We start from the raw sequence: 20,709 nt of genomic DNA, 5'->3' as shown, positions 1-20,709 counted from the left end.
CTTGTCAAATTAGATGTTTTGTAAAAGCAACACATTTTAGAATCATATCAGTACATATTAATGGAAACATTTGTTTCATATTGCACTGCTGTAAAACCTTCAACCAGCAAGTATTTTGCAGGAGAAATCTCTCTCCTTGCTTCTGTTGTACTGTGACTTGAGTCTTTGAAGGTGTTAACTTGATTTGCTTAAGATGAACCACTGACTTGACTTACTTTACTGTATGCATTGCTGGCTTGAGACTTGACATGGGACTTGAAGGGGAGGACTTAAGACATGCACATGTGGGACTTGCCCCCGCCTCTGCTAATCACGCTAGAGTAAGTGAGTAATGTAGGTGGGTATGTAATACAAGGGTTAAAATATGTTGTTCATCGAATAATGCATTATAGAAAAAGTGTTTCATCATCATACCATAGTGTGTGAGTAAAAGAAGTGTAAAAAAAAAGTAATAATCATCCATTGTAATTGTGACGTGTGAAAATGAGGCATTAATTGTCTAAATAAAAATCATGATTGGCTCTTTTGATTCCTACAAATGTTTATAGATTTCTCCCATTCCTATGTATAGGAATGACCTATCTCATCCTAATAATGTCTCTAACAATAGGTATATTGCTATTATCTTTATTTTATCCATCCTAAGAGTTGTTGGCTTCCAACACCATATCATGCATTTAGTCTCTTTAAGACAAAGTCCCTCACAAAATAAAAGGTGCATTTCATTCTGATGAGCTCACCCCTTTGCCCTAATCCCTTCAAATTGAGAGATTTGGAGGGATTAAGGTGTAGAGGTCAAAAATATATTTAGAATGCACTTTAACATCATCTATCAAAGTCAATTCACCATAGCTATTCACTACGGAAACGTTAATTTTGAAGGTCCTTCGTTTTGGAACTACCCTTAAACATGGGAGTCATGATTGTTGTCTCTTTGAAATTCCCTTCAGAGGCAGATTTATCCAGTTTGGACCAAAGGGAAATATTCTCAAAACAAAGTTCTGGTTGTGACAGCTTTGGGCAATTCTTCTTTAAATGTCTCTGTAGACTACTTGATGTGCTAAAACTCCTCCCACATTGAGTGCAGTCATATGTCTTCTCTCCAGTATGCACTTTCTCATGTGTTATCAGGTGTTTTGAATGAGCAAAACTCTTTTCACAGTGTGAACACTTGTAAGGTTTTTCTCCTGTATGAACTCTTTGGTGCTGTTTCAAGGCGCTGATTCGGACAAAGGCTTTACCACATTCGGAGCACACATGAGCTTTCACACCAGTATGTATTTTCTGGTGCTGTTTAAAATTGAACAGCGCTAAAAAACTCTTGCCACACTGAGAACAGTGGTGTAATTTCTCTCCTGAATGACATTTTATATGGGCTCTCAGGTTTGCTTTCTTTGCAAAACTCTTGCCGCACTGAAGGCATGTAAATGGTTTCTCTCCAGTGTGAACTTGTATGTGTAATTTAAGGCCTCCTTTCACAGTGAATCTTTTGCCGCACTGAAGGCATGTAAATGGTTTCTCTCCTGTGTGAATTTTTATGTGTAAATCAAAGTTTCCTTTTTGTGCAAAACTCTTTCCACACTGATTGCACATGAAAGGCTTCTCTCCAGAATGTTTTCTTGTGTGTAAATTAAGGTGACCTTTATGTCTAAATCTCTTTCCACACAGATGGCAATTGAAAGGCTTCTCTTCAGAGTGAATTCTTATGTGACTATTAAGGTTTCCTTTACTCAGGAAACTCTTTCCACACTGAGGGCAGATAAAAGATTTTTTGTTTGTTGTTCTTGAAGTTCTTTTTTGCGAGAATGTACTTTTAGTCTGTGAGCATCTGTCAGACTTTTCTGCACTAATAAAATTATCATGTTTCTGATACTGATGTTTCTCCTCCACTTCATTCAGTTCTTGCTTTTCCTCTTTCAGCTTCATCAGATCTAAAATGACAACAAAATAGTCAAAAATCAAAACTAGTGGCATAAATGTGAAAAATAAAGAGATAAAAGTGAACAATATCATTCGAAGCAACAGTGGTCAAGTATTTATTTGTATGTGATCTTTTTTATACTAAAGGTCAATTCTCAAGTTCAGAGGCTTTTTCCAGGAATATGTGACAAACAGGGTGAATGAAACAAGCTGGTGTTCCATGAATGCCCAGTTTTCCCAGCCACTTTGTAATGCATGCATACAGTAAGATGCAAAAATGATGAAGAACATGAAAATACATTTGCAAACCAATTAAGAACAAGAAGAAAGAATAAAAAGTAGTCAAATACATTTAAAAATTAAAAATTATATATATAATAATTAACAGAAATAAAAAGTTGCAGTGCAATCAATAACTGACCTCTTCTGGAAGCTGGTTCCAGCTGCGAATGGTATAATAGCTACACGCTGTCTCACCTTGTTTTCAGTGAACCCTTAGGTTTTTCTAACTGACTTGATCCTACTGATCTGAGAGGTCTGTTAGGTTTACATTCAGCAAGCCTATCTGGAATGTATATATCCTAGGCCACTAAGTGATTTATAAACAAGTAATAGTACTTGAGTAAATGTAACTGGAAGCCGGTGTAATGACATGAGGACTGGAGTAACATGTTTTTTTGGTCATAGCCTAATGGTGTTTTTTGAATGGGAAGTGAGAATTCCATTGCTGTAGTCCACCCTACTGGTGATGAATACATGAACAACAAGAGTCTTGACTGGATACAAAACATCTAATTCTCACAATATTTTTGAGATGATAGTTGGCTGAATTAGTTATTGCTTTGATATGACTACTGAAACTATGGTCTGACTCAAAAATAACACCAATATTTCTTGATTTTTTTGTCTTTACACTCTTGGAGTCGAGGTATGTGTTCGCCTTGGGAATTTTGCCTTTGTTTCCAAATGCAATGACCTCTGTCATGTTGTTGTTTAACTGAAGGAAGTTTCAGCACACCCAACTGTTAATTTAATCAATGCACTGGCACAGAGATTCTATGGGGCTGTAGTCATTTGGAGATAGGGCTAGGTAAATCTGGGGGTTGCCTGCATAGCTATGGTATGCAATTTGGGCATTTTTCATAATTTGTCTTAGTGGGAGCATATACAGGTTGAACAGGTGCAAGAATTGAGCCTTGTAGGACTCCACACGTCATGGATATCCACTTAGATTCATTTTCACCTATGTTCACATAGAAACCCCTCCCTTCAAAATATGACCAAAACCAGCTGAGGACTGTCCAAGAGAGCCCTACTCAGTTTTCCAATTTGTCTAGGAGAATGATGTGGTCAACAATGTTAAAGGCAACACTGAGATCTAGTAATACCAGCACTGATATTTTGTCTGATCAGTATTAAGCCGAATATTATTACATATGTTTATGAGTGCCATCTCTGTGCTGTGGTGTGGATGGAAGCCAAAATGGAAATTGTCCAAGTAGCCATTCAAATTTAAGAATTTGTTCAGCTGATTGAAAACAATCTTTTCAACGATCTTGCCTATGAAAGGAAGATATGATATTGGTCTGTAGTTGTTTAATATAGAGTTATTCAGATTGCTCTTTTTTTAGAAGGGGCTTTACAACTGCAGTTTTCAGGGACTTTCTAAAAGATCATTTTCTTGATCTTTCTTGGGGGCGGGGATTCATTGAGGACTGTGACACTGCAGCAGTTATCTAACCAAGATTCATTTAGAAACAAAAAATTCAGGTTGTTTTTGGTGATGAGGTAATTTACTAAAAATGACTTGTTCTTAAGTGAACGGATGTAGGGGTAACTTGACAGTATCTGGTTTTGGCCCCTACAGTAATCTCTGATTGATGTATAACAGGCAACACATTAGAAGGGTTTGCAATATGTCTTGAGAAGGCCTTAGTCTTTCTATCACTTAACAGATATAGAAAATGGTACAATCAAGTCAAATGAATGATAAAAGTTTGTTTATTGGGCTATAGTTGCTTTTAATTTTTTAAAACCGTCATCACTAGCATCAAATTCAAATAACAAATCGTTAGGTTATGTCATATAATTTCTCACCTTGGCTAATTTCCTTGTCTTGTTATGTTTATGACTATTTCCTCAGATTTCTATAGCACAAAATAATTTTGCTGCCGAAGTGAAGTCAATGTATATACTTCCTACGTGTGCAAATTAGATTTTTTTTTTAAGTGGGGAATTTTTCCTGCTTCTTGAAAGCCTGAGCATATTATGTATATCTACTGTATATCAGACAGTGATCACGCTGCATGTAAATAAGTTAACTGAAACTGAGGTAAGATACAGACATGTGTGTGTATATATATATATATATATATATATATATATATATATATATATATATATATATATATATATAACTAAGTTCATTCTGTTACTTTTTGTGTAAATTGTTTAAATAAACATTGCCTTTTTCTCACGGTGACTTGCTGAGATCATTGTACTGTACTGATAGACTGCACACCGGGGCAGGTAGATGCTCTTTCATTGTGATCCGCATATGTCTCCCCCTTTGTAATGATATTATCCATCCATTAGGGATGTCAAAAGTACTGGTACCAAGTCTATACTAAAATAAAAAAGTACCAGTGCTTCCACAGTACAGAGAACAGACTTAATTCTGTCCCCAAGGTGTCTTTATGACAGATGGCTGCTTTCAAATGCTCTTATGCTTATAATAATAATCATAACTTTTATTTAAATAGCGCTTTTCAATACCCAAGTATGCTTTACAGAGCAATTAAAAAGATAAGGCTTATTTAGGCCCATCGCCCTTACATCTCTGATCATAAAGGCTTTTGAGAAATTAACCAAGTCTCACATTGTAACTACAACTTGCAACCTCTTAGACCCTCTTCAGTTTGCTTATCGAACCAAAAGAGGAGTAGATGATGCTAACCTCTTCATGTTAGATACTATCTACTACCATCTGAAGAACATCAAAGCCTATGTCAGGCTATTATTTGTGGACTTCTCCTCTGCCTTTAATACAGTGCAGCATCATTATGGCAAGCAAACTCAACATGCAGTTCAACCTTGATCCTGTCTTAATCTGTTGCCTTGTGGATTTTTGGACAAACAGACCTCAGAGTTTTTTTTATGTAATTTTATCAGATATATTGTACTCAAGTACAGGTTCCCCTAAAGGGTGTTGTGATGAGGAGGAGGACATGGCCAGGCCGTGATGGAGCATGGCTGGCACTGAATCAGCGGGAGAGTGAGATAAGGGGTGGCTGGAGACGCCGGTTCGAGAGAGACAGACCTTATTCACAGCAGCGCCATCTTTAATTTTTGACTGGAATGACAATGAGCCTGTGAGGGATAGACGTACATTCCCTTCAATGGGCTGCACTGCAGTTTAAAGTCTTTTTGAATCATTCTGCTAACAAAACATTGAAAACCATCTTTCCAAGAACATTCAGTGGACAAAAAAATTCCAGACAACAGTTGTGGAAAATCAGATATGATCTAGGAAATGTTTACTGCTTTATACTGTGCGTGCCATTGAAGAGATGGTAAGACTATTCCTCACAGTCTCGTTGTCATTCCCATGAAAAAAGAGAGAAAAAAAATGGTGCTACTGTGACTAAGGTCTAAAGGTTAATTCCGCTTTTCCACTATCAGGCTAGTGCGAGCCAGGGGTATTAGCTGGACAACCAGGGCCAATAGCCTCAGACCTCGTGCCACGAGACCAAAATCTATCTGCATTCCCACCGAGCCAATAGCCCCGCAGCGTTGCCTTAAAACCTTCCCATAACACGCCGCCCTGGTGCCAATGTCACACACCCCGCCCATTTTACAAGCAAGAGGGAAGCTCAAGTTGAGGTATCATGTTATATAATTATCTAGGATATCGTTGTTATATTGTATGTAAACATCAGCTAGCTAGCAAAATAAGTTAGCGTTGACAACTCACCGACTGCAGCTGCCATGGTGTCCCCAAGTGTTCTCTCCACTAACAGCGGGACGATGTCCTAGCACACTGTCCATGATCTTTGGGCACCGCTTTGTCCATTTTCAAAGATTCTTACTGTGTCCGCAATTTAGAAAAATATTCTGAACCTGTACTGCTGTGCACTGGATGTACAACCTGCAAATTTTGTGATTTTGTTGCTGAAACCTCTGACCTGACTCGGCTTTGACATTGACCTCACCTCAATATCCAGTTGGACTTGTTTGAATTGGTGGGCCAAAGGCCATTTTCTCCCCGAGGCGGCACAATGAACAACCTGAAGTGACAGTGGGAATGCGACTGGCCCTGACACACACTAGCACACCCTCATTTTCCCGACAGTGGAAACGCATCTATTAAGAGGTGTGATGGTGCTCAGCTGGAATTGAACATCACCAAGACTAAGGAGATGTTCATTGACTTTAGAAGAAAGTCTCCATTTGTGAGGTGGTGGAGATTGTAGGCCAGTACAAATATTTAGGTTCTATCTTTGATAATTCACTGAAATTTAAACAAAACAAAGAAGCCATTACAACTCCCATGTTCTTCATCACCAGTTTCAGTTGCTTCATATTAAGCACAGGCTCGGTTACTTTTAAAATTTATTCAACTACAGATTACAGAATACATGCAGTAAAATGTCATTTTTAACGTATTCTGTTAGATTACTCAAGGTCAGTAACGTATTCTAAATACTTTGGATTACTTCTTCAGCACTGGTAGATTGTTTCACTTGTTTTGACTATAAAAACTCTGTCAGTACAGTAAGACGATGTTAAAAATATATTCTCTGAAAAAGCTAAATATATTATGCAATGATGTTTCTAAAACTAGATAAATCAAACTGATCTTGTTAAAGATTTTTAGATATTAATAATTTAGAATAAGAATCATCAATAATACGATTTTTGCCCTAATATCAAATGTCTTACTAGAAAAATAAATTATGATCTAACATGAATTTTCTTGATAAAAAAAAATATGTTCGTGTCTGGTAACATGTGCATGTAAAATGGCTAGAAATAGCATTTTAGCTTAGCGTAAAGCTAACAATTTACACAAGGTTTATTTCTATTTATTCTGCTCCAGACTTTCTTCAAACTTACTTCTCTGTCTGCTCGTATGAATGTAACATCATAAGAATCACATCATTTACATGTATAAATGTTTTCCATCTGAAAGGACTAAATATTAAATGAAACAAATGACAATAAAATGCAAAGTAATCTCTTCAGTAATCAAAATACTTTTTGAATGTAACTATTCTAATTACCAATGATTTAAATTGTATATGTAGTGGAATACAGTTACTTAAATTTTGTACTTTCAATACATAATCCAGTTACATGTATTCCGCTCCTCCCCAACCCTGAGCATAGGCTAAAGATAGAGCATCTTTTGTTCTGGGGGCTATCATTTCATTAAATAAGGTATTCTATAAATAAGGAAGCCTGTCTGAGCAGAATTTAAATTAATCTTTGTAATAGCCATTTGGAATTGTGTAATTTTGTAAAAGTGATTTATTTAAAAGTTGTATTGAGTTTATTGACCCATTTATCCATATTACCCATTATACAGATTCTTAATATAGAAAATACATATTTTCACATAATCATGTTACTACATTTTTTAATTCTATTTATTGTTTGTCTTGTCTGTTGTTTTGCCCAAACTGGGGATTAATAAAATTGTATGAAACGAAATTATTATTTAGAGCATACTTAGTTATTCCATTTACAAAGAAATTGACAATAAAATGAAAATTGTGATATGTCCTTGTGTGATTATTAACCACAAATGGATGCGTTTTAATGAAATAACTATACAGTCTGCATGTACTGCACGCTACAAAGTGAATGTGTGAAGCCCCTCATTTGTTGAAAACACCAGATATGAATACACAGCATCTGCAGAATACATATTTATATACTGAACTTGCAGCATTTTAACAACCATAACCAACTACTTATCCAGAGGTGTGAAACTACTGTCAATAACACAAACTGCATAGTCATCATGTCCAAATAAAAGCTTGATGTATGAAAATTGAGACAGAAATACACAACTACTGTAAAGTCAAATGCATTTAATTATTATTATTACTATAATTATATTGAACCAAGAACTCACAAGCAAGAGTTTCTTTTATTATATTTGTCTTGTTGTATTGTTTGAGCACTGGAAGCGTCGGTCACCAAGAGAAATTCCTTGTATGTGTAATCATACTTGGCCATATTTGCTCATTCTTTTTCCTGTTGTACTGAATAAGCGTTTTCATTTATGCTGTAGTGCAGCACTTTGTCAAAAATAAGACCAATATTGTGTTAGGATCTGATTTTCTGAAGCTTTTTATTTGATAAAAGAAATGCAATGGCATGTTGAAATTTTTTTTTTTCATTTGATTATATTTCATGGATAAAAGTTTGATGATGAAATTAAACTTTAAAACACAATTAAGGAAAAATGTGTTTTAAATTTATGGACATTCATCCATAGATTAAATTACTCCTGAATTTCTACATTGGCATCTATAACAGAAAATGAATTGTGTTTGAATGACACTGCATCCATGCCACTCTGTGTCAATGTCCTAGTCAATACAAAAGAAGTGCACCTCTAAGTCTACCTTTGGAATTGAAACAAATTCCACATGACAATAATTCTCAAGATACATTTTGCAACATCTTTGCGCAATTTTATAAATGTCTCCGTAGAGTACTTGATGTGCTGAAACTCTTCTCACATTGAGTGCAGTGATACGACTTCTCTCCAGTATGCACATTCTCATGCGTTTTCAGGTATCGAGAATCAGCAAAACTCTTTTCACAGTGTGAACACTTGTAAGGTTTTTCTCCCGTATGAACTCTTTGGTGCCGTTTCAAGGAGCTGATTAGGAAAAAAGCTTTTCCGCACTCGGAGCACACATGAGCTTTCACACCGGTATGTATTTTCTTGTGTTGCTTAAAATTGGCCAGCAGTGAAAACCTCTTTCCGCAAAGAGAACACAAGTAAGGCTTCTCATCTGCATGAATTTTCAAATGTCTTTTTAGGTGAGAAGAAGAGAAAAAGTTTCGACCACACTGATCACAGTTAAACGGCCTTTCTCCAGAGTGACAGCGCTGATGAAACTTGAGATATGTTCCCCGAGTGAAACTCTTGCCACACTGAGAACACTGGTGTAATTTCTGTCCTAAATGACATTTCAAATGAGCGTTTAGTGTAGTTTTAATTGTGAAACTCTTCCCACACTGATGGCATGTGTAAGGCTTCTCGCCAGTGTGAATTCTCACATGATCCTTAAGCCTTGTTTTGTCAATGAAATTCTTCCCACACTGAATACATGAAAAAGGTTTCTCTCCCGTGTGAATCCTCAAGTGCATTTTATAACTTGTGTTGTGTGTGAAACTCTTTCCACACTGATGACACGAGTAAGGCTTCTCTCCGGTGTGTGTTCTTATATGAATATTAAGACTTCCTTTATGTGTGAAACACTTTCCACATTGAGGGCATTTGAAAGAAGTTTCTGTTTTGGTACTTGGAGTTATTTTTTGCGTGTGTATTTCAGTCTGTGAGTAACTATAAGATTGTTCTGCAGTTATGAAATTAGCAGGTTCCTGATACTGATATTTCTCCTCCACTTCATTCAGTGCTTCACTTTCCTCATTCAGCTTCATCAGGTCTAAAATAAAAATATAAAAGTCAAAAATCAATACAAGAGGGTTAATGTCAAAAGAAAGAAGATAAGTGAACCAAACAATAGCAGAAAGCAAAAAAATGAAGTACTTAATTCCAAGTGATCATTTTATACATGATCTTAAAAGGTACTATAAGCGATTTATTCATGGAAAAGTTAGCAAAAATGAATCATCAATTTGCGAGTGGATTAATGTTGTTAATCAACATCTTAAAACACAAAAGGCTAACATCGCTGTGTCTGAATAGCCATACTTTTGGACTTTACGAACGGTGGTGAATTGCGAGGCAGCCGGCTCATCCCAAATGTATGTGCTAAATATATCTCATTTAGGGTTGCAACGGTATGAGAACTGTCTCAGAATATATCATGTTATACGGTACTACACAATTATTATATGGGTTATTTATTTATTTTTGAGCAAACACTTTATTATAATTGAAACTTGAAACCATTTATTTTATTGAAGTATGTGTAAAAAAAAGTCTCCCTTTTGAAAATAAAATAAATAGAATAAATAAGAAAATGATAAAATATAATGTAACTATAACATGTTATATAACTAAAGCATACTAAACGCCAATTAACATCAGCTGTGTGAGCTTTTAAAGTAATGTCCTGTGATTATTAACAGTTAGTATATACTGTAGACTGCTCATGTCTGTATCTTTAACTCAGTGCTTCTCAACTGGTTTTGCTCCAGGACAGATTTTACGTTGGACATCAAGTGTCGACCTGCCACAGATCAAACATAACCTGTATTTAATGTATCCTGGGTTGCATTTCCTTTTATGATGCATAGTTTTGTTCATGGTTTTCCAGTACAAGGACATGCATCAAGTGTCATTATTTTTGTTGATGATGTCAACAACAAAATCTACAGGAATTGTCTCTCCCCCATTTAAACATTGAAGTGCATATTTACTTCTATGTGCCCATTATTATCCCGTTTGTTGCCTAATATTACATATTTATACACATATTACACAGAAGGAAAGGCTCCTAGTTACCATGGTCAGGTCAGTGTGCTAGTCTTATATAATAGTAATATAATAATAAATGAATGTATTTATGAAAAATAAATACTAGCTGAAACACATCTTGAAACTTTAAAACTGCCACTGTTGATATAAAATGAGGTCTAATAGATTCTACCTTTAGATTATTTCAAATGAAACAAACATTTTGTCAAAATATAACATTTACTTTTACTCATGTAAAATCCTGAAACAAATTTGTAAAGGTGATGTGTGTAATTAATATTTTTAACTATTTTGGTAAGGGGGCCAAATCGGGTTGTAAGTAGTGCATAGGGGGGCCACATTGTATTGCTTTTGAGATACAATGTTCTGCATTGATTTGGTTTCTTTATCTTTTAAGCCCAGAAATAGTTGTTTACACAATTTTCCGAAGTGTCTGTGTCTAATGGGACTATTCTGCAATTGCCTAAAGTATTATATTGCTCTACAAAAGGGAGATTTTCTATCAAGCATTAAAAAAAAACGGAATAAAGGCGGAGATTATAAATGCATTTTACCATCTCTACTTCCCTGTTAATTTATTATTCAATTTAACAATCTCTACATCAGGAGTCTGTTTTAATAAAATTTCATAGAACTTTTAATGTTTGTCGCAAAGCGGACGAGTTTACTTTTTTTCTAAAACTTTACCCGTTTACATGCTTAAAAGTGTCATGTCTTATCTTGGTTTGTCTCACTTCTGTTCTTTCCTTCTACTCTGCCGCCCTCTGTTGATCTTTATATGTTACCTTCCCTCTCCTTCCCTCCTCTTCCAGCTGTTTCTCATCTCCCCTGTATTCCTCGTTAATCCTCTTCCCACCTGTTCCCTCTCTCCTCTGATTAAGCTCTCTATTTCTCCCCTTGCTCTCGCTGCATTCTTTGTCGGATTCTCACTAAGTGTTACTCTCCGCTTACCCTGTCTGTTGCCCATGGACTTGCTCGGGATCTAAGGAAGCACTTGTTTTGTTCAGTTTTTTAATCGCCCTCTCTGCGGGCTGTTTGTTTGTATTCCTCTCAAGGAGAAGACTTTGTGTTTGACATTATTCCCTGAGCTTCATTAAAAGACTCTGTTTTGCTACATCGCTTTTGGGTCCTCACTTACTATCGTAACAGAAGAATCCGACCAAGATGGACCCAGCGACACCGGTCTCACTCCTGTCAGCCGTCAAGCACCAGGGAGCAATGTTGGGTAGACATGAGGCAGAGCTGTCTGCGGCACGACACGCCATTGAGGGCCTGGCTGCTCAAGTCTCCGAACTTTCGAGGCAGATTCTTCTCCTTCGCCCCAAGCCACCGGTCACCTCCGGGGCTCCCGAGCCTCCGGAGCCCAGGATTAATAACCCGCCGTGCTACACTGGTGAGCCCTCTGAATGCCGTGCTTTTCTCACCCAGTGTGACGTTGTTTTTTCTCTCCAGCCCACTACTTATGCCCAGAGCAGAGCCCGTATCGCCTACGTTGTTTCTCTCCTTTCTGGACGGGCTCGAGAGTGGGGAACGACCATCTGGGAGGCGAAGGCTGAATGTACTAACTGTTATCAGGATTTCAATGAGGAGATGATACGGGTATTTGACCGCTCTGTTTTTGGTGAAGAGGCATCCCGGGTCTTATCGTCTTTGCGTCAGGGTAAGCGGTCTGTTACTGACTACTCCATTGAGTTCCATACTCTCGCAGCCTCCTGTGACTGGAACGAGCCGGCGCTGCTCGCCCGTTTTTTGGATGGTCTCTTCACGGAGATTCAGGAGGAGAGTCTTTCCCGAGAGGTTCCCTCCCGCATGGATGCCTTGATCGAGCTTGCTATTCGCCTAGAGAGACGTTTTGATCGCCGTCGCCGAGCTCGCGACCAGGAGTCCACATTTTCCTTTGCTCCCCTCTCCGCAGCACTACCACCCTCCGCCACCACCTTGGTTCCTGAGCCCATGCAACTGGGGGGCATCCGCATTTCGGCTAAGGAAGAGGAGCGGAGAATCACCCACCGTCTCTGCCTCTACTGCGGTTCTGCCTCACACTTCGTGACCTCCTGCCCGGTAAGAGGCCAGTGCTCGCCAGTAAGAGGAGAGCTACTGGTGAGCGCTACAACTCTCCATCTCCGCTGGACTGGCTCTGCTGCCACCTGCAGGGCGTTGATTGACTCTGGCGCGGAGGGCTGTTTCATGGACGACACCTGGGCTCGGGAACATGGTATCCCCCTCATGGACTTATGTAAGCCCACGGCCCCGTTTGCCTTGGACGGCAGTTCCCTTCCCAAGATTCAGCGTGAGACGTTACCTTTGACCCTCACTGTCTCCGGTAATCACAGCGAGACCATTTATTTTTTTATTTTTCAGTCCCCTTTCGCCTCTATTGTTTTAGGCCATTCCTGGTTAGTTCAACATAATCCCTCTATTAATTGGGCTAAGAATACTATCCTTTCGTGGAATGTCTCTTGTCATGTTAAATGTTTAATGTCTGCTGTTCCCCTGTATCCTCTGTCTCTGTTTTTCAGGAGGAGCCTGGTGATTTGTCGGGGGTACCGGAGGAGTATCACGATCTGCGGATGGTGTTCTGTCATTCCCGGCCACTTCCTCCCCCATCGTTCTTATGATTGTAGTATCGAACTTCGCCGGGAACCACTCCCCCCCGGGGAAGACTTTACTCGTTGTCGGCTCCCAAACGTCAGGCTCTCGAGGATTATTAATCCGTAGCTCTCGATGCCGGTACTATTGTCCCCTCCTCTTCTCCCGCCGGGGCAGGATTTTTTTTGTTCAGAAGGACGGTTCCTTGCGCCCCTGCATTGATTATCGAGGGTTGAATGACATAACAGTTAAGAATCGTTACCCGCTCCCTCTTATGTCATCAGCTTTCGAGATCTTGCACGGAGCTAAGTTTTTCACCAAATTGGATCTGCGTAACACTTACCATCTCGTTCGCAATAGGGAGGGGGACGAGTGGAAGACAGCGTTTAACACTCCGTTAGGGCACTTTGAATATCGGGTTCTTCCATTCGGCCTCGTTAACGCCCCTGCCGTTTTCCAGGCACTAAATAATGACGTCCTGAGAGACGTGCTAAACATCTTTGTTTTCGTTTATCTCGACGACATCCTGATTTTCTCTCCGTCTCTCCAAATTCATGTCCAGCATGTGCGTCGCGTCCTCCAGCGCCTATTAGAGAACCGTCTTTACGTGAAGGCTGAGAAATGCACTTTCCATGCTGCCTCCGTTAGTTTTCTTGGCTCTGTCATTTCTGCAGAGGGTATTAGAATGGATTCTGCAAAGGTCCAAGCTGTTTTAGACTGGCCCGTACCTAAGTCGCGCGTCGAGCTGCAGCGCTTTCTCGGTTTGGCCAATTTTTATCGACGCTTCATCCGTAATTTCAGTCAGGTGGCCGCCCCCCTGACTGCCCTTACGTCTGTCAAATCGTGATTTAGATGGCCCGTTTCCGCCCAGGGGGCTTTTGATCTCCTCAAGAACCGCTTTACGTCCGCGCCCATCCTTGTTACACCTGATTTGTCCAAACAGTTCGTGGTTGAGGTTGACGCGTCAGAGGTGGGCGTGGGAGCCATCCTTTCCCAACGCTCTCCCTCGGACAACAAGGTACATCCCTGCGCGTACTTTTCTCGTCGCCTGTCGCCGTCTGAACGTAACTATGACGTGGGTAACCGCGAGCTGACCATCGGAACCTAGAGTACATTCGTTCTGCCAAACGACTCAACGCGCGCCAGGCTCGTTGGGCTCTGTTTTTCGCCCGATTTGATTTCATTATTTCCTACCACCCTGGTTCCAAGAACACCAAGCCCGATGCCTTGTCACGTCTCTATTCCCCCGAAGTCTCCACGGACCCCGAGGGGATTCTCCCTACGGCCCGTATCGTTGGGTCAACTGTCTGGGGAATAGAGAGGCAGGTTAAACGAGTGCTCGCTCGCACTCCCTCGCCAAGCACCTGTCCTAGACACCTCCTCTTCGTTCCCGCCCCTACCGCCTGGCCGTTCTTCAGTGGGCTCACTCGGCCAAGTTGGCTGGTCACCCGGCGCTCGGGCACGCTCGCTTCCATTCGCCAGCGCTTTTGGTGGCCCACTCGGAAGCGTGACACGCGTCGCTTCGTGGCGGCTTGTTCCGCTTTGCGCGCAGACCAAGTCAGGGAACTCTCCTCCGCCAGACTTCTCAGACCACTTCCCATCCCCTCTCGACCGTGGTCACACATCGCCTTAGATTTCATCACCGGACTCCCTGCGTCGGCGGGCAATACAGTCATTCTCACTGTCATCGATCGATTTTCTAAGGCGGCCCATTTTATCCCCCTCACTAAGCTCCCCTCCGCCAGAGAGACGGCGCAAATAATCATCGAATATATTTTCAGAATTCATGGCCTCCTTTCGGATAGAGGTCCGCAATTTACGTCCCAGTTTTGGAAGGAGTTTTGTCGCTTGATTGGGTCTTCCCAATCGCAAGATTCTGGACATGCGCGCTCGGGGTCGTGGTCATCAGTTTCTGGTTGATTGGGAGGGTTACGGACCCGAGGAGAGAAGTTGGGTCCCCTCTCGGGACGTGTTGGACCGTTCGCTTATCGATAATTTCCTCCGTAGCCGCCAGGTTCCCTCCTCGAAGCCCAGGAGGCTCGTTGAGGGAGGGGACTGTCATGTCTTATCTTGGTATGTCTCAATTCTGTTCTTTCCCTCTACTCTGCCACCCTCTGTTGATCGTTATATGTTACCTTCCCTCTCCTTCCCTCTTCTAGCTGTTTCTCATCTCCCCTGTATTCCTCGTTAATCCTCTTCCCACCTGTTCCCTCTCTCCTCTGATTAAGCTCTCTATTTCTCCCCTTGCTCTCGCTGCATTCTTTGTCGGATTCTCACTAAGTGTTACTCTCCGCTTACCCTGTCTGTTGCCCATGGACTTGCTCGGGATCTAAGGAAGCACTTGTTTTGTTCAGTTTTGTATCGCCCTCTCTGCGGGCTGTTTGTTTGTATTCCTCTCAAGGAGAAGACTTTGTGTTTGACATTATTCCCTGAGCTTCATTAAAAGACTCTGTTTTGCTACATCGCTTTTGGGTCCTCACTTACCATCATAACAAAAAGGGTCATGATGCAGGTCTCCTCAACTTTCAGCACACAACTGAATAACACAACTGCATGAATATGATAAATGATTACTGCAACGGTTACATTAACATACAGGTGTGAAGGGACTTCGCAAAAATAACATATACAAATACATATTCGTCTCTGGCTTGCTTTTGCTCGCGTGTCAATGATGCCAAGATCTACTTTTATATTGAATTGAATCACTGAGAAGGTTTACCTGCAAAATTAGTAGCACCAAACATCACAAGCAGCCTCAAGAATGGACACGGAGTAGCCATATAACACTTTTCCTTGAGCAGAATATTGCACTACAGATCGCTAAGTTTGTTCAAAAGGGGAACACTCGCGTGCATGGTTGCCAGATTGCACAAAATATAACATTAGGCGGAATATTTCCAATTTACGCAAGTATAAATCTCAAATTGGGGGTGTTGCGTCTCTTATCTGGCAACCCTGTGCATGTAAACGCTTGTGGAGGCCCGTTATGTCCCAATGCAAGTTAACTGAAATATGCATCACCTCTGTGTCACTGTCATTAACAATGTGTGAATGAACCTGCTTTGACCAGGAACATTTGCCGTTACCCAATCATTAAATTAAAGTGAAATCAGAGCGCTTTGCATTCACTATCAACATTTATCTTTGCTCGTTTAGATTTAAACAGGAGTTTGGCGCGAACCTCTGATGACAGCGTGCGCATCAGAGCGTTTGATAAGCATTTCACACGTTCTTCCAGACAGAAGCTGCTCTGGGTTGATGTCCGTTGAGCGGCGCTCAGAGTTCAATTGAATGACATACAAAAGTGCCATTTGTGGCATTTAAATACTGGATTAAAATTCCCTTATTTGGGCATTCAAATTTGAAGTGCACAATTATCGTGGTCATCTTAAATAACCACGGTTGGATCAAATAACTGCAATCAGACAATTATTTAATAATCGTGATAGGCCCAACCTCGATAATTGTTCATTGTACTTGTTTAACAAAACCAAAAGCAGATAGTTTTTGCGGCTGGTCTTATTGTGTCATACGGTGTATTCGGGTCATGAGACTAAGCCAAAGTACCCGGATGAAGTATATCCGAAATCTATTCATACTACTCACATACCTAATAGAACGTACGGTTTTGCAGGCAGATAAATGTGTCCTCCAAATACAGTACTTTTACACTGTTTTGGATGAAGCACTTGATAAAAAGCAACTCAACTGAAGAAAGAAAATTAGGACATTAATGAGTGAAGCCATGCTATAAAACAAGGAGCATATCATCGCTTTGAAATGGTGAACTACTTTGAATAAGCTAAAAAATTAATAAATAGTAAATGCAGTGTGCCCAATGTGTCAATCCATATTACAGTGGCAAGAAACAGTATGAGATCCCTTTGGAATTAGCAGGTTTTCTGCATTAACTGGCAATAAAATGTGATCAAAGTCACAAGTATAGACAATGTGCTTACGCTAACACACAATTATAATATTTCATGTCTTTATTGAACACTTCCCATTAAACAATTCACAGTGCTGTGGAAAAAGTGAATCCTGGGATTTAATAACTGGCCGATCCTGCTTTGGTAGAAATAAAATCAACCAAGCATTTCCGGTAGCTGTGGATTAGAACTGGACAATATTCAGAAGGAATTTTGGACCATTCATCCTTCCAGAACTGCTTCAGCTCAGCAATATTCTTAGGATGTCTGGTGTTAATGGCTCTCTTGAGGTCTTTCCACAGAATCTCTATTGGGTTAAGATCTAGGGTCTGACTGGTCCATTCCAAAAGGTGTATTAAATTTTTTTGAAGCCATTCTGTAGTTTTGATGTTTAGGGTCATTGTCCTGCTGCATCTTCTCGTGAGCTTCAGCTGGTGCTTTAGCTCGTAGGATATCTCGATAAACTTGGGAATTAATTTCCCCCCCCCATTGATGATGGCAAGTGGTCCAGGCCAAAGCAGCCCCAAATCATGATGCTCCCTCCACAGTACATCAACATGAAAACATCATCCCCAAGGTGGTTTCATCTGTCCACAAAACATTTTCCCAGTGTGGTTGTAGTGTGCCACGGTAGTCTTTGGCAAAATTCAAGCATGCAGCAATGTTTTTTTTTTTCCTTTGTGATGTCCTGCCATGGACACCAAGCCTGTTTAATGTTTTCCATATAGCTGACTCTTGAACAGAAATGTTAACCAGTTCCAATGATTCCTTAAAATCTTGGCTGGATGGCTACTGCTAGGGAGAGTAACCACAGTACTAAAACTTATTTACTATAAACAATTTGTCTAACTGTGGACAGAATAATATCCAAGCTCTTTGAGATAACTTTGTAACCTGTTGTAGAAATTTGAATACTCATTGATCAGTAATAGTCATTGCAAAGGAATGCCACCTGGTCTTCTCATTCGTAGAGGGAGATGAGGATAGAAAATGTATGTATGTGCTTATGTCTGAACCGAGACAGTATTTATGACTGAAAAGCAGAACCGAGACACTTCGGGAAAGGCTGAGTGGGGTCCTCTGCCCTCTTCAGGTCAGAGGTCATTTAGTACAGGGGGGGTATGTTTGGGCTAGTTAGTAGTAAATCAGGGCTAGTGGCCTAGTCCCTGTATCGAAGGAATGTAGAGGGGGAAGATATGCTTCTGTTGGAGACCTTGGGGAAAAGAGGTATAAAAACAACTCAGCCCTTTCAGACAACGCCTCACTCATGTCACAGTGTAATTCCAGTGTAATGACTGGGTCCTTCTTGCAAGAATAAATTATTTTAAAAGACTGTTTGATTCGGAGTCTCTCTTACACAGTGATAATGGTTGGTTAATACTTTTTTGCCACAACAAACCCTCTACAGCTTTATGCAAAGCAACAATTCAAGAATTGTTGACAAAGTCAAGGTATTGGAGTGGCCATCACAAAGCCCTGACCTCAACTTGATTCGTGGGCAGAACTGAAAAAGCATATGCGAGCAAGGAGGCCTACAATCCTGACTCAGTTACACCAGTTCTGTCTGGAGGAATGGGCCAAAATTCCAGCAACTTATTGTGAGAAGCTTGTGGAAGGCTACCCAAAACATTGACCAAAGTTAAACAATTCAAAGGCAATGCTACCAAATACTAACAAATTGTATGTAAACTTCTGACCCACTTGGAATGTGATGATAGAAATAAAAGCTGAAATAAATAATTCTCTCTACTTTTATTCTGACATTTCACATTCTTAAAATAAGAGTAGTGATCCTAACTGACCCAAGACAGGGTACGTTTTGTACGATTAAATGTCAGGAATTGTTTTAGTTTAAATATGACTTTAAATGTATTTGGCTAAGGTATATGTAAACTTCTGACTTAAAATGTCAATGTGCATTTCATATATTGAATGAGTTGTGGAATTAAATTATAAAATGTTACAGTTGTTGAATAATAAATAAATGTTATGGGGTACAATTTAAAAGATATCTTATTTAGAAAAAGACAATGTGGAAAAGGCAAGCTTCATCAATCCAGTTTTACATTGTATGTTTGTTTTATTAAAGGTTATCAACCCAACTAATTAACACATTTACAGATTGCTAAAATTCAAGCAGCAAATTGAGCACTACTGTACCAATAACTCTTCAACAAATGCCATAAAGAAATTAAAGTTGCTTGGAGTTGTTTTATATGTGTCCTGTGGTTAAAGTTAAGCCAGAATATTGCTAGAGAACTCTAAAGATGATAAAGCGTTACAACAGGGACACAAAGATCAAAGGCTTCAAAAAGTCCAAAAGGAAAAGCTGTTAACGCAAAGGAAAGGAGCTGTGCATGTCTTTTGACAACTTGCAGAAGTAACTTTGGGCAAGACAGTGGAGGAGCTAAAAAAGAAAAAAAAAGGACTACTGAAAAAAAATCTACTTCACTTAGCCAGCTTTCCCAGCAGAGAGTCAAACAACATTGTTTCAATCAGAGCTCAGGGAGGTGAGTTCTAACTGTATAGACTGATCCCCCTGCTCAAGTTATTTAATGCGTGCTGTATAATAAAAAGTCACTTTCACTTTATAGAGATGTACTGGGGGACAGATTGCTTATTATTAAACATAATGATCTCTCTATTGAGGTTGGTGGAATGACCAATAAGATGAGCACCAATATATATCTCCTCAGGGTCAGAGTCAAGACTCTCAAAGGAATACAGGGAGCTCATGAATAAGTCTATAAAGGCTTAGATGAAATTGCTCAAGTCTATCAAAGTGTTAGTCCTGGTCTGGAATGGTGGAAGTGGGATAGCTTTGGAACAGGCTGTGAGCCAAACTGTGGTGTGTGTCACTGGAAATAGTCATCCAGTGGGCAAGGAAATGGCCCTGGCAGAAGAGAGAGAGAATTTGAAGTGATAAACTCCCTTGGAGGATGCTTACAGCAAATTTCCTCACTGGAATGCAAAATACTCTAACAACAGATGTGGGAAGGAGGCCACTTTTCTGAGAACAGAAAAAAATTTGCTTTAAAGGGAACAAGTGTGCCAAGCGGCTTAGGAGTTTGCCATCACTAGAGTTAACATTGCGGATCAACAGGCAAAGCTAACATATTGCTGGGGTAGAAAAGTCAGCCCAGAAAGACAAACTAGGGAAGACAATAAAGCTCAAGGCATAGCATATTTGGTGGAGGAAGACAAGATTTACATAATGACTTATTATTTACGTATTAGTAAAAGAGGAATAAGAGGGGAAAAGATGATTGGGCCAGGACCTCCTTAAAGAGAAAACAGATAATCCTCTAAATTGAAGACAATTGTTAAGTCAAGTTGCTAGATTATGATATAATTGGCCTTGATTCTTGATTGGACAGCATTCCAGGAAATGGGGCGTGAGAGCTTTACTTGCAATAACTTGGGATAAATCTCTTTCTGGGAGTCTGAGGGAAGAAGCCATAAAATAGTTTTGAAGAGTGTGAGCCACTGGGCCAAATCAAGTTCTACAGGAGCCCAGCTGGTGCCCCAGTCCATGGGGAAATCACATTTTCTGATGAAAGCGACAAAACTTTGGAACACAGA

General features: G+C 40.0%; 1 protein-coding gene across 4 annotated transcripts in view; it reads right to left on the bottom strand.

Moving 5' to 3' along the window:
• Positions 1 to 20,709, bottom strand: part of LOC127649498 (gastrula zinc finger protein XlCGF8.2DB-like) — a 162,502-nt gene that overhangs the window by 80,496 nt on the left and 61,297 nt on the right. For 2 of the 4 annotated variants that reach the window (XM_052134625.1, XM_052134624.1), the window contains exon 3: positions 645 to 1,931. The exons of 1 other annotated variant lie outside the window; for it this stretch is intronic. In XM_052134625.1, the coding sequence (XP_051990585.1) occupies positions 871 to 1,931 (1,061 nt within the window). In that variant the 3' untranslated portion in view covers positions 645 to 870. Of the gene's footprint in view, positions 1 to 644; positions 1,932 to 7,937; positions 9,609 to 20,709 lie in introns of those variants that run through there. One more of the 4 variants, XM_052134627.1, reaches the window with a different exon arrangement.

This window comes from Xyrauchen texanus, chromosome 9, assembly GCF_025860055.1.
Source record: "Xyrauchen texanus isolate HMW12.3.18 chromosome 9, RBS_HiC_50CHRs, whole genome shotgun sequence".
NCBI lineage: Eukaryota > Metazoa > Chordata > Actinopteri > Cypriniformes > Catostomidae > Xyrauchen > Xyrauchen texanus.
This window is presented reverse-complemented; position numbering and strand designations above follow the sequence as displayed.